Here is a 15,159-nt window from a genome sequence, read left to right on the forward strand (position 1 = left end):
ATTCTATCCGACATCACTCAGCTACATGGCTCACTTTGCCTAATCCCAAGTTCTACCTTTAACTCCAAATACTTTTTAAAAGTATATTGCACCAAGGTTTATTGAGGTACACTCACTAATACCAAAATGTTTATAGAGCGAATATTTTATAAATTGGTTACTTTTTAGGCAAACAGATTAGCAAGTGTTAAAATAAAGATCGATACCTAAATATTATGTAGCATGTCTTTGTAAGAACCTAAGGTATTCTGCATCTTAGTGAAACTGACCCATTGTTATTAATGGCTTAATTTTGTAATAATGATATTTAATAAAATCATGATGGCAAACATTAGCATTCACATCCATTGAGCTGTGAAACCAGTAGCACCTTTGGAATGTTGTGCAACACACACACAAGATGCTGGAGGAACTCAGCTGGTCAGGCAGCATCTATAGAGGGAAGTAAACAGTTAGCACCTGCAGAATTCCTTTCTCTCTGTTTGGAATGTTGTGCATGTGTAGTTTAACTTGGAAACTTCACTTATTTGCCCTTCTCCGTAGATGGGGCTAGTTGGAGTTTTTTTCTGCAGTTAGGAAAGTAAAAATTGTTAAGTAATTTAGGTATATGCAACCTAATTTTGTGTAGAGTTCCCTGAAAACAGTACATCTCCTTGCATAACACCTCAGTGCTTTTTTAACAGTGTACTGGCTGTTACTGCTTACCAATTTACTAATTGTAAGAAAACACAATTTTGAGTATCCCTGAGACTTAAGGCTTAAGAATCCTTAAATCTTCCCAACCTGGTGTCCATTGACCTTTTGCTTAATGGTACCAGTCTATGGCAATAAAAAGGTTGGGAACCCCTACTCTAGGTGCTGTGGTTTTCTCCCATGGTCTGAAGATGTATCAGTTCTTAGGTTAATCGGTTATTGTCAATTGTCCTGTGATTAGGCTAGTGTTAAGTAGGTGGGTTTCCGCGTGGCATGGCTCCTTAGGGTTTGTTCCATGCTGTATCTCTAAATAAATATCTAATTGTAATTTTCCTCTGTATTTGTTTCAAAATAATATTTAGATTATTTTATGTTTTGAAAAATTGATAATAATGAGGCTTGTTTCGTATGTAAATATGTGAGATCCAGTCATTATGTTTTGTCAAATTTAAACTAATTGCCGATAAATGGACGTCAGACATCTTGCTTCACTTTTATCTTGCCACATAGAAGGAGGGCAATTGGCTCACCCAATTTATTCCAGCACTCAGAGCATATCTATCTCCTTACTTCCCCATAGCCTACTGTCCCTCATGTTCCACTCTATGCCCCACTCTATACTTTCTCACGTCACCCTCCCGCATCGATGTTAGTTTGCTGTGGCTAATTAACCAGCCAGTTCATCTTTGGAATGTGGAGGGGAAACTGCAGCACATGTTGGAAAGGCTCATGGTCACTGGGAGAATGTGCAAACTCCACACGGGTACCTCCCAAGGTCCGAATTGAACCTGGGCCACTGAAGCCATATTGCAGCAGGAGTAAGTGCAGTGTCACAGTCACTCACTGCATTAAATTCATAGCAGAAGCATCCAAGGCCCGAGAGGTAGAGGTCATGCTAGAGGGTCAATAACTTATTATGAAATAATTGTGAAATACAATGTATGTTGCTTTGCTGTTTTCTGAACAATCCATGTTCGGTTCCTTTCTGTCTTGCTTGTTGCTTTAAGTAATTACCCAACAAACTTTTCTGACAATCAGAATCAGAATCCACTTTTTTTATTATCTCCACTGATCCCTCTAAGCTGCACGGGTGTGCAGCTACATAGTAACTGAAATGTTCCTGTGCACATCGCCTTTGTTGCCACGCAGCTGGAATAGTTCACAGCTAGAAAAAGTTTATGAAACATGAAAAGTTTTCTTCGTTGTACTCTATTTTATTCATTCATTCAATTAATAAATAACAAAAGTATGTGATTTTTTTTTCAGTTCTCAATCTAAATATTCATAGTAATCATATTACAAAAAGTATACATAAAATGCCGCAAAGTTTTCAGACCATGTAAAAATTTCCTACTCAGAGCAATGGTTGGTCTGCGCAGCTATAAAAAAAAGTAGTGGGAACTTTGCTTATCACTGACAGATGTCATGAAATGTGTTGTTTTGCAGCAGCAATGCATAAAAATTACTGTAAGTTACAGAATATATATATTGTGCAAAAAGTGAAGTCGTGTTCATGGTCCATTCAGAAATCTAATGGCAAAGGGGAAAAAAACCATCTCTAAAATATTGAGTGTGTGTCTTCAGTCTCCTGTAATTCCTCCTTATTTGTAGCAATGAGAAGAGAGCATGTCCTGGATGGTGGGGGACCTTAATGATGCATGCCACCTTCTCTTGAAGATGTTCTCAGTGGTGGGGAGGCTGATGCTCATGATGGAGCAGGTTAAGTTAAAATCCTCTGTAGCTTTTTTCCGACCCTGTACATTAGCTCCTTCATTCAAGACAATGATGCAACCAGTCAGAAAGCTCTCCACGGTATATCTAGAAATTTGCTATAGTTTTTGTGACATACCAGATCTCCTCAAGCTCAAGTGAAGTATAGTCGCTGGCGTAGTCTTTGTAATTGCATCACCTTGTTGGGCTCAAGATAGATCTTCAAAGATCTTGACGCCCAGAAACTTGAAATTATTCACTCTTTCCGCTGTTGATCCCTTGAGGAAGTCTGGTGTTTGTGTTCTTCCAACTTCCCTTTCCTGAAGTCCACAATCAATCCCTTGGTCGTACTGACATTGAGCGCGAGGCTGTTGTCAGGTATTGCTTGAGTGGTGAGATGACTTTGAGTTTAGTGTAATGTGTAACATTTGTTTTGTTCTCAGTGATCTGCCACATGGAAGGAAGTGGGAAGTGGCCTCAAAACAAAGACGCTATTCAACGCATCAAAGCGGCATTTCACATCAGACTGGCTGAGCTCCTGGACCAGCAGCATGGGTTGGCCTGCCAGCCCTCAGCTACCCACGTGGACGTGTACAAGGCATGTTAAAGTTAGAGACATTAATGACATGAACAGAAGTTGTTTCAAGCATCAGTATCACAATACAGCTACATAAAACAAATGCATAAAGACAAAAAGGTCGGGAAACAAAATTGTTGAGGCGTTTTTAAAGGTTCAGTTTTAATTCACATTCAGAATTTTGGGCATTTAAGAGACCATCAGATAAGCACATGGTAAAATGTAGGGCTATATGGGAAGGAAGGGTTAGATTGATTTTGGGGAGTTGGTTAAAAGGTTGGCACAACATTGTGGGCTGAAGGGCCTGTACTGTGCCATAATGTTCTATGTTCAGAAAATGCTTGTTGAACTGAGGAAGGAAAATATAAATTTTTCAGCTGATCCTTTAATCAGGTAGTTTGAACTAATAGTGAAGTGTTTTGGAAGAGTGAATCCTCCTTTCTGTTAACTAGTGTCAGTGAACAAGGTGTCATCTCTCCAGCATGTTGAACATTTTCATGTCTTGGAGAAATTAGTGATGGAAAGGCATGGAATGGGCATTCTATAGACTTTTTGCAAAGAACCTAAATTGCACCTCATTTAGGACCAACACCTTTTCTGCTCATTGTGTAGGGTATTTTGCAGGCTGTCATTTGAGGAAAGACGTGAAGCAATCTGAGTGTTTTAATTTAGAAAGAACTCATTATGCAGTTACAGGTAACTAATTTTTATGGCACTGAATTGCAGTGTAATCAAATAAAGGCAGGAGTAAGCCATTCAACCTAATAGGCCTGTTTTATCATTCCATAAGATCTAGGTTGATTGTTTGTTTTAACACAACTATCTTTTCTGTCTTTCCTCGATTTCTCTGAACCCTTAACAATCCTTTTGATCTTTTTATTTAAATGTACTTAGTGACTCTTGGGTAGAGAAATCACAGATTCACTGCCCTCTGGATTGAAGAAAATCATTCACGTTTTTTCCTGAATGTCCTTCAATTTCAAATTTATTGTCATTCAGCCATATACATGTTTATACCACCAAAGGAAACATAATTATACCACTTTAATCATGTATAGAACTGTTATACCACTTTATTAATGTATACTAACTGATCTTTTTTGTACCACTGTCAACCCTGGTTCTAGACACCCCAGCATTGCTTTTTCTAAGCTGTGTAGCTGCCTGGCCGAGCAGTAACTGAAATGCTCCTATGCACATAGCCTTTGTTGCTGCACAGTTGGAATTTCCTTTTATATAATGTTAATATAATTGTAAAATTATGCTAATATAATTTTGAAATCTATGTTAATATAATTGTGAAATACCCTGTAATTAATGAATATAATTCATAAATTTTAAAAACAAACGTACTACAACCTTTCATAAAAGTTGCTGGTGAACGCAGCAGGCCAGGCAGCATCTCTAGGAAGAGGTACAGTCGACGTTTCAGGCCGAGACCCTTCGTCAGGACTAACTGAAGGAAGAGCTAGTAAGAGATTTGAAAGTGGGAGGGGGAGGGGGAGATCCAAAATGATAGGAGAAGACAGGAGGGGGAGGGATAGAGCCAAGAGCTGGACAGGTGATAGGCAAAAGGGGATATGAGAGGATCAGGGGACAGGAGGTCCAGGGAGAAAGAAAAGGGGGGGGGAACCAGAGGATGGGCAAGGGGTATAGTCAGAGGCACAGAGGGAGAAAAAGGAGACAGAAAAAAAGAATGTGTATATAAATAAATAATGGATGGGGTACGAGGGGGAGGTGGGGCATTAGCGGAAGTTTGAAAAGTCGATGTTCGTGCCATCAGGTTGGAGGCTACCCAGATGGAATATAAGGTGTTGTTCCTCCAACCTGAGTGTGGCTTCATCTTTACAGTAGAGGAGGCCGTGGATAGACATGTCAGAATGGGAATGGGAAGTGGAATTAAAATATGTGGCCACTGGGAGATCCTACTTTCTCCAGCGGACAGAGCATAGGTGTTCAGCGAAACAATCTCCCAGTCTGCGTCGGGTCTCACCAATATATAGAAGGCCACGTCGGGAGCACCGGATGCAGTATATCACCCCAGCCGACTCACAGGTGAAGTGTCGCCTCACCTGGAAGGACTGTCTGGGGCCCTGAATGGTGGTAAGGGAGGAAGTGTAAGGGCATGTGTAGCACTTGTTCCGCTTACAAGGATAAGTGCCAGGAGGGAGATTGGTGGGGAGGGATGGGGGGACGAATGGACAAGGGAGTCGTGTAGGGAGCAATCCCTGCAGCCATCAACTCTGCTCTCAAACGCATCTCTCCCATTTCACGCACATCTGCTTTCACTCCATCCTCCCGCCACCCGACTAGGAATAGGGTTCCCCTTGTCCTCGCCTAACACCCCACCAGCCTCCGGGTCCAACATATAATTCTCCGTAACTTCCACCACCTCCAACGAGATCTCACCACTAAGCACATCTTTCCTTCACCCCCTCTCTCTGCTGACCGCGGGGATCGCTCCCTCTCTGACTAGCAGCCAATCCTGTTTATATCACCTTGGGAGCTGTTTGGTTCCAATTAAGACAGTACACTGAGTATTTTCTTGTATTGAAATGTCTCCAAGGCCTTGTTTTTCCCTCAGATGCTCACACCAGACATTCCCATCATCAAATATAATCATTCTGTCATTGGTGGCTTGACCTGCTTAGGCCTTAAGATCTGGAATTTCTTTCTTCAGCCTCTCTATCTCTTTCTTCCTTTAAGATGCTCCTTAAAACTACTACTGTTTTTAAGATTTTAGCCATCTGCCTCAATATATTAAATTCTTGAGTGTTTTGGTTTCATTTTTATGTGATAATGCCCTTCAGGAGGCTAAAAGGTCCTGCATGTACAAATTGTTGTCTTAAGAGGGTCATTGAATGTTAAATACAGTGTTAATCAAGGTTCTTTGACAGCGTATTTAACATTCAATGCTGTATTTAACTAAGCGTATAAATATAATTTTGCAGTTGTTGATATCTGTAATTGCTTCTACTGGAAAATATAAATGAAGCTCCTTGTCTAACTGTTGATATGAGACAATCCTAGGAAGGCAAAAAGTTGAGTGATGTGTTTCCTGTATGTCAAATATCAGTAAGTTTTTCTTAAAGATCTAACCAGAACTTGATTTCTTTTCAATAAGATATTTAAAGTTGTTCCTGATTCTTCCTAGGAGGGTTATGTTTTCCGCGTCCAAGTTGCATATCACAGAGAACCTCTAATTCTGAAAGAAATCCAGACACCAGATGGTATGCTAAAATATCGGGATACTGAAGAGACCTTCCAGCTAGAATGGGAAACCCTTCATCTGCCTTGTCTAACAAGCACATTGCACGGGTAAGCAATGTTCTAGAAGAACGTGAAGTGTGGTGATCTGCTGCTAATCTGTTGAGGGGCCAAAAGGCCCAATTCTGCTCCTATGTCTTATGGTGTTATAAACATATCCTATTTATCTAGAAGTTAATTTGCATTTGAAGTAACAAGATAAATTTAAGACCGTAAGACATAAGAGCAGAATTAGGTCATTCAGCTAATTGAGTCTGGTCCACCATCCCATCATGACTGATTTATTATCCCTCTCAACTCTATTCTCTGGCCTTAACATGCTTACTAATCAAGAACCTACCAACCTCTGCTTTAAATATACCAAATTACTTGGCCTCCACAGCTGTCTGTGGCAATGAATTCCACAGATTCATCATCCTCTGGCTAAAGAAATTTCTCCCTATCTCTGTTGTAAAAGAACATCCTTATATTCTGAGGCTGTGCCCACTGTCCTAGATTTTCCCACAGTTGGAAACATCGTCTTAACGTCCACTCTTTCTAGGCCTTTCAATATTCAATAGGTTTCAAAGAGATTTCCCCCACCCCATTCTTCTAAACACCGGTTTGCACAGGCCCAGAGCCATCACACGCTCCTCATATATTTACTTTTCATCCCCGGGATCATTCTCGCGTCCCGCCTCTGGACCCCTTCCAATGCCAGCGCATCTTTTCTTAGATATCAGGCCCAAAACTGCTCACAGTACCCCTGGTGCAGTCTGACCAACACCTTATAAAGCCTCAGCAGCTGAAAGCTTTTACAGACCTGGAACATTTTCCGGTGTGATTATTCAAGGTTCATACCAGTAACAGTTGGGTGCTTCGTTCTGAGATTCCGTAGCCCAGAGAGCCACGGAACATAAGGAGCAAGTGGGAAAGTGGCATGGCCAAAACTGGCTCAACTGTGATCTTACTGAATGGAGGAGATGGCTTGAGAGTCCTATTTCTACTCTTGTTCCTGTATGTTATGTTTTATTACTAACGAAAACCAATTTCCCCCAGGATCAATAAAGTATGACTACTGTGACTATTATGATTTACTTTATGACCAGTACATTTGTTCTCTATGCAGTTTTTTATTTGTGATAAGAATTTTGTAACCCATGTAGTCTTTGTACACCTTGGCACCTTCTCCAATGCAATCTCATCTTTTCTCAAATGTGACAGAATTGTATGTGGTGCCCATGTTGTTACTTAATTACAGTATATGGACCAGCTAAAGGAAAGTAGCCTTTATTTCTTTTTACCCACACTACTAATCTCTTTTTAAAGATAATGTGAAATTGCTCTGTGATGTCCTCAGTTCTTCCACACAATGCAAAATCCTCCCACTTATTGTATAACCTCTCCAAAAACATTTACTCAGACTCTGCTATATTATATATTATAATATATGCCATTATTTCTGCCTAACTGACCACACTATCTTTGCAAGCTTTCCAACGTACACGCCCAGACACACAAAAAGTGCTGGAGGAACTTAGCAGGTCAGGCCACATCGACGGAAGGGGATACACAGTCGACGTTTCAAGCTCAGACCCTTTAGCTGGCTTTATTCCCTTCCACAGATGCTGCCTGACTTGTTGAGCTCTTCCCGCATTTTGTGTGTGTCTGCAGAATCTTTATTATCACTTGCTTTCCTCCTTGCTGTCAACTGCATGACCAGTTTTTATATCATCAGCGAAGTTTTGTATTACTTCTCCTGCATTTGGATCCAAATTATTAAAGTACATTCCAAAAATAAGGCACCAAGTGTAGAGACCTCTGGACATCATTGGCCTTCAATTGACAATTCGCTTTTTCTTCCATTTGTGATGCAGCTTCTGCTCCTCCTTGGATACGACTGGCTTTTACCTTTTTGTCTGATCTGACCTTGTCAGAAGATTTGGTAAAACCCACATATTAATTTTAACTACATTAAAAGCAGCATCCCTATCGACTCTCTCTGTTACCTCTTTCAAAGATTAAATATTGTGCAAAGTTAGTCAACATCCCTCTATAAATCCGTTTTGATGGCATTGATTAATCTGTCCTGGAGAATGGATTCCAATAATTTACACTGATTTAAATCTACAGCCTTATAGTTGGTTTATCACTTCGTTCTTTTTGAAGTTCAAAGTAAATTTTATTATGAAGTACAAACAGCCAGCCATGAGATTTATCTTCCTGTGGACATCAGCCAGATTGCAGAAGACAACAAACTGTGCAAATTCAAATAAAAATAAATAGCAATAACTAATGAAAAAAAAGATGAGATAAAAAGTCCTTAAAGAGAGATCATTGGTTGTAAGAACATTCAATGATGTAGCGAGTGAGTGTAATTATCCCCCTGATGGTAATAATGTTGATTTTCTAATCAATTGTATAATATTAGCAGTCTGTCAGTCCTCTTGTATAGGTCTTGTCACCTGAGAATGTTTATAGGCAGAGCCTCTACATTTACATCCCATGCTTTATTTAATCTGTACCGTTTACTATATACCAATTTATCCACCCTTAATAGTACCACTTTTCCGATGTTTATCCCATCCTCTGTTACCCACTGATTTGCTCAATTGCAACATCCTCTATTTGTGAAGACGGTGTGAAATATTCATTAAATGAAGTTCTATAAACTTTTGGTCACTAACAAGGCTTTCTGTTTCTTTAATTCTTTACTTGATCTTTGTGTTTGTAAGCCATCCTTGGGTTTATTTGGCAATGCTTTTTTCTTCTCGTAACTTCCTTTACTTTCTATGTATTTCTATGCTTTTTGCTGTGTGACACTCTAAAATGGAGGAGAATAAAAGATTGAGGTATGGAGAAATGGCACAGGAGAGGTAGTTGAGGCCATTATCGATCAGCCAAGATCATAAAGGTAGGACAGGCTTGAAGGGCCTGGTGACCTCCTCCTGCTGTTTACTTGTGCAGGGTGACTTGAAAGATTTAATTTTAATATAATGTCATATATTAAAGATCTTAACTGTTCAAGTATCTGCTATTCTTTAACAGAGCAGTCTTCATAAGTTAAGCCATTAATTATGAAAGTTGGTAGGTCATGGTGTGGATCCTGGTGAGGCAGCATCTGGGAGTATTCTGTTCAACTTTGGTTGCCCTGCTGTCGGAAAGATATTATTAACTGGAAAGTGTGCAGAAAAGATTTATAAGGATGTTGCCAAGACTTAAGGCACTGAGTTACAGGGAGAGATTGGTCAGCCTTAGACTTTGTTCCTTGGAGCACAGGACGCTGAGAGATGATCTTATAGAGGTGTATATAATCATGAGGGGCATAGATAGGCTGAATACACTTATTCTCCCCCCCTCCCCCCATGGTGAAGGAATCGGGGACTAAGGGGTAGAATTAATAAGGACTTGAGGGACAACTTTTTTTTTACACAAATTGTAGCATCTATATGGATGAGCTGCCAGAGGAAGTGGTTGAGGCAGGTTCAGTAACAACTTAAAAGGACAGTTGGACATGTGCATGGATTGGAAAGGTTTAGCAGGCTATGGGCAAATGGGACTAATTCAGATGGGGCATCTTGGACTTCTTGGGCTGAAGAATCTGTTTCTGTTACTCTATTAAAATTCTGACTTGAATCTCTTTCCAGGCTTCAACAGCAATATTCTGCGTACAGCGGAACATGTCGATTTGCAAAACGCTGGATCAGTGCTCAGTTGCTCAGTGATTACATTGGCGAGGAGTGTATTGACCTTCTAGCAGCCTACCTCTTCACCCAGCCTGCACCTTATTCATCGCCTGTGTAAGAACACACTTCTATTGATTCTTAGTGTCTGCCAGGAAGCATTGTATTTCTGGAGTTTTTCTCCACGGTCCACCTTTGTGTAATGAGTGAATTCACCGGCACTTTCGACTGTCTGCGGGACAGCTTTTTGCTCATCAAAGACATTTGGCCTTTTATTTTTGTTTTTATTTTATTTAGATAATGTTATGAACAGACTCTTCCAGCCCAGCATGGTAACTTAGTGGTTAGCATAAAGCTTTACACTTCCAGTGACCCGGGTTTATTTCTTGTAGCTGCCTGTGAGGAACTTGTACATTCTTCCTGTGACCGTGTGGGTTTCCTCCCACAGTCCAGAGACGTTTCAGTTGGTAGGTTAATTGGTCATTGTAAGTTGTCCTGTGATTAGGTTAGGATTTAATCGGGTTATTCGGTGGAGTGGCTTTAAAGGGCCGGAAGGGCCTGTTTTGTGCTGTATGTCAAGAAGAAAAGAAATAAACCCCACTATTTGCTGGGGAGAAGGCAGGGGAGTGGGAATGACTGGAAGAATTGGATCAGCCCATGATTGAATGGCGGAGATGACTCGATGGGCTGAATGGCCTACTTCTGCTCCTATGTCTTATGGTTTTAAAAGAATGAAGAGGAAAAAAGAATACAAATTTAAAAGCATCCATTTCTTCACAATTTATGCACTTGGAACAATTAGGTATACTATGTACAGTTCACGTCTTCTCTAAAGACTACTTGCTAATGAAAGATCATTATTTTGATTCATAGATTTAGGGACTTTGCCCAATGGGATAAATTCCCTTTGCTATATTCTGAACTTTAAAATGAGCTGTTACCTCTACTGAAGTACAAAATTCATGGAGAGTTTGATGAGATAGATGCTAAGAGGTTGTGTTCCTTGTCTGGAGAAGGTGCAGGTTTAAGGCATAATCTTGGGATAAGGATTGTATATTTAAGCCAGTAATGAAAAGATTTATTTGCTCAAGAGTTTTGAATAATTTGAATTCTCTCTGTCAGAGGGCATTGAATACCTGGTTATTCAGGTGTAGTCAGGAAAGAAATTAACAGATCCCTGAAGACCAGGGGAATCTAGGATCAGGCAGGATTACTGCAAGAAAAGATGGACAGGCTTCATAAACTGTAAAGGCCAGCTCTACTTTTATGTTTTTATTTCATGATGTTTACGGCAATCTTCATAATCTGATCAGAATGTGGTTTATTTATCTAACTTTGATCTATGCTTTTTATCTTAACAGCTCTCCACAAACTGGTTTCCTTCGCTTTCTGAATTTGTTATCAACGTTTGATTGGAAGAATAACCCACTGATTGTGAATCTGAATGGTGAGATAAAAGGTAAGGCCTCAACGTGTACTCACTGGTAATTTTAAACGCAACAGATTCAGCAGATGCTGGAAATTCAGAGCAACATATACAAAATTCTGGAGGAACTCAGCAGATCAGGCAGCATCTATGGAAATAAATAAATGTTTTGGGACGAGTCTCTTCACTGATGTTTTACAGTCAATTCTGATTCTGTTACAGTTAACGCTGATTAGATTAGGTAAAATGGAAGTTAAGCCAAAATCTAATAATGCAGCGGAAGCATGAAGATGATCCCGTCTTCTGCTAACAGTAACTTCTTAAATTCCTGATGAATAGTCTCAGCCTGAAACGTCAGCTGTTCATTTATTTCCATAGATTCTGCCTGACCAGCTGAGTTCCTCCAGTATTTTGTGTGTGTTACTCCGGATTTCCAGCATCTTAAGAATCTCTTGTGTTTTTGCTTCTTAGATTACATTGGACTAAATCATGCTTTTCAAAAGCCTTGATACTACAAGGTGGTGTTTTCCTCAATGTACTTCCTCAAATTTCTTTGCTTGTCTCCACTTCATGCTCAACTTTGGCATTCACTTTGGAAAGTTATCAGTGAAATAAGTTTTAAAATATTGATGTTTATGTTTTCTTACAATTTACAAGGAAACCATTTGGTCCATGGAGATCAGAACATTTCCTGTTGCGAAAAGAAATTCCTACACTTCTCCATTTTAAGCAACTGCCCTCTTACCTTGTAACCATGCCCCATTGTGTGAGACTCCCACATGCAGAAACCTAGTAAAAGCTATCCTGTGATTTTCCTGGTGAACGCAGCAGGCCAGGCAGCATCTCTAGGAAGAGGTGCAGTCGACGTTTCAGGCCGAGACCCTCCGTCAGGACTCAATTTCCAGCATCTGCAGAATTCCTGTTGTCTGTGATTTTTCTTCAGGGTTCTATATATTTCAGTAGAATCACTCCTCATTCTTAATGATTAGGACTTCATTTAGTTTACATTCTGACAGCAATCTGTTTAAAGGTTTTGACAGCCACGCTGCTCTGTGTTTGGTGCATCATAAGTGTTTTTCTGTCATAGTGCTCACTCTGAAAGTTTGTATACAAATCTGTTCTGCATCTGCAAATTGTGTGAGGATTGGTATGTCCTTAAAACTGAAAAAAAATCCATTTAAGATTAAGATTAGTTTTATCTGTCGTATGTATATTAAAACATTGAACTTAAAGAGGGGTAACTTTGAAGGTATGAGACGTGAATTAGCTAAGATAGACTGGCAAATGACACTTAAAGGATTGACGGTGGATATGCAATGGCAAGCATTTAAAGGTTGCATAGATGAACTACAACAATTGTTCATCCCAGTTTGGCAAAAGAATAAATCAAGGAAGGTAGTGCACCCGTGGCTGACAAGAAAAATTAGGGATAGTATCAATTCCAAAGAAGAAGCATACAAATTAGCCAGAGAAAGTGGCTCACCTGAGGACTGGGAGAAATTCAGAGTTCAGCAGAGGAGGACAAAGGGCTTAATTAGGAAAGGGAAAAAAGATTATGAGAGAAAACTGGCAGGGAACATAAAAACGGACTGTAAAAGCTTTTATAGATATGTAAAAAGGAAAAGACTGGTAAAGACAAATGTAGGTCCCCTGCAGACAGAAACAGGTGAATTGATTATGGGGAGCAAGGACATGGCAGACCAATTGAATAATTACTTTGGTTCTGTCTTCACTAAGGAGGACATAAATAATCTTCCAGAAATAGTAAGGGACAGAGGGTCCAGTGAGATGGAGGAACTGAGCGAAATACATGTTAGTAGGGAAGTGGTGTTAGGTAAATTGAAGGGATTGAAGGCAGATAAATCCCCAGGGCCAGATGGTCTGCATCCTGGAGTGCTTAAAGAAGTAGCCCAAGAAATAGTGGATGCATTAGTGATAACTTTTCAAAACTCGTTACATTCTGGACTAGTTCCTGAGGATTGGAAGGTGGCTAATGTAACCCCACTTTTTAAAAAAGGAGGGAGAGAGAAACTGGGGAATTATAGACCGGTTAGCCTAACATCAGTGGTAGGGAAACTGCTGGAGTCAGTTATCAAGGATGTGATAACAGCACATTTGGAAAGCAGTGAAATGATCGGACAAAGTCAGCATGGATTTGTGAAAGGAAAATCATGTCTGACAAATCTCATAGAATTTTTTGAGGATGTAACTAGTAGAGTGGATAGGGGAGAACCAGTGGATGTGGTATATTTGGATTTTCAAAAGGCTTTTGACAAGGTCCCACACAGGAGATTAGTGTGCAAACTTAAAGCACACGGTATTGGGGGTAAGGTATTGGTGTGGGTGGAGAATTGGTTAGCAGACAGGAAGCAAAGAGTGGGAATAAACGGGACCTTTTCAGAATGGCAGGCGGTGACTAGTGGGGTACCGCAAGGCTCAGTGCTGGGACCCCAGTTGTTTACAATATAAATGACTTGGATGAGGGAATTAAATGCAGCATCTCCAAGTTTGCGGATGACACGAAGCTGGGTGGCAGTGTTAGCAGTGAGGAGGATGCTAAGAGGATGCAGGGTGACTTGGATAGGTTGGGTGAGTGGGCAAATTCATGGCAGATGCAATTTAATGTGGATAAATGTGAAGTTATCCACTTTGGTGGCAAAAATAGGAAAACAGATTATTATCTGAATGGTGGCCGATTAGGAAAAGGGGAGGTGCAACGAGACCTGGGTGTCATTATACACCAGTCATTGAAAGTGGGCATGCAGGTACAGCAGGCGGTGAAAAAGGCGAATGGTATGCTGGCATTTATAGCGAGAGGATTCGAGTACAGGAGCAGGGAGGTACTACTGCAGTTGTACAAGGCCTTGGTGAGACCACACCTGGAGTATTGTGTGCAGTTTTGGTCCCCTAATCAGAGGAAAGACATCTTTGCCATAGAGGGAGTACAAAGAAGGTTCACCAGTTTGATTCCTGGGATGGCAGGACTTTCATATGAAGAAAGACTGGATGAATTGGGCTTGTACTCGTTGGAATTTAGAAGATTGAGGGGGGATCTGATTGACCGTATAAGATCCTAAAGGGATTGGACAGGCTAGATGCAGGAAGATTGTTCCCGATGTTGGGGAGGTCCAGAACGAGGGGTCACAGTTTGAGGATAGAGGGGAAGCCTTTTAGGACCGAGATTAGGAAAAACTTCTTCACACAGAGAGTGGTGAATCTGTGGAATTCTCTGCCACAGGAAACTGTTGAGGCCAGTTCATTGGCTATATTTAAGAGGGAGTTAGATATGGCCCTTGTGGCTACGGGGGTCAGGGGGTATGGAGGGAAGGCTGGAGCGGGGTTCTGAGTTGGATGATCAGCCATGATCATAATAAATGGCGGTGCAGGCTCGAAGGGCTGAATGGCCTACTCCTGCACCTATTTTCTATGTTTCGAAAACATCAAAACATTCAGCGAAATGCGTCATTTGTGTCAAGGCAGCCTGCTCCAATATAGCATGCCCACAACCTACTGACCCCAATTGGTATATCTTTGGGATGTGGGAGGAAACCAAAACACCACCAGGTCATGAGGAGAACCTACAAACTTCTTAGCAGTGGCTGGAATTGAAACTCGATACTTCAGCTGGCACTGTAATGGCATTATGCTCACGGCCACACGACCATACCGCTCAGCCTTGGCTGCTTCCTGAACCTCACATCCCCCAGTCGAGGAAATGTACTTCCTCAAATTTCTTTGCTTGTCTCCACTTCATGCTCAACTTGTCTGTATGACTGGTGTCCTATTACCCTTCTCACTAAATGTCCACTCTACCAGCTTCTGGT

The 15,159-nt window shown here is 40.7% G+C and overlaps 1 protein-coding gene across 2 annotated transcripts in view; it reads left to right on the forward strand.

The window, feature by feature from the left end:
- The window catches only part of nol6 (nucleolar protein 6 (RNA-associated)), a 342,540-nt gene that overhangs the window by 79,193 nt on the left and 248,188 nt on the right, over nt 1-15,159 (forward strand). For both annotated transcript variants that reach the window (XR_010017339.1, XM_063042766.1), the window contains exons 18-21: nt 2,847-3,001; nt 6,135-6,298; nt 9,874-10,026; nt 11,271-11,368. Coding sequence is in view for 1 of the 2 variants with exons in the window: in XM_063042766.1 (XP_062898836.1) it covers nt 2,847-3,001; nt 6,135-6,298; nt 9,874-10,026; nt 11,271-11,368 (570 nt within the window). In the remaining variant the exon portion in view is untranslated. The remainder of the gene's footprint in view (nt 1-2,846; nt 3,002-6,134; nt 6,299-9,873; nt 10,027-11,270; nt 11,369-15,159) is intronic.

The sequence above is a fragment of the Mobula hypostoma genome, chromosome 3 (assembly GCF_963921235.1).
Source record: "Mobula hypostoma chromosome 3, sMobHyp1.1, whole genome shotgun sequence".
Lineage (NCBI taxonomy): Eukaryota > Metazoa > Chordata > Chondrichthyes > Myliobatiformes > Myliobatidae > Mobula > Mobula hypostoma.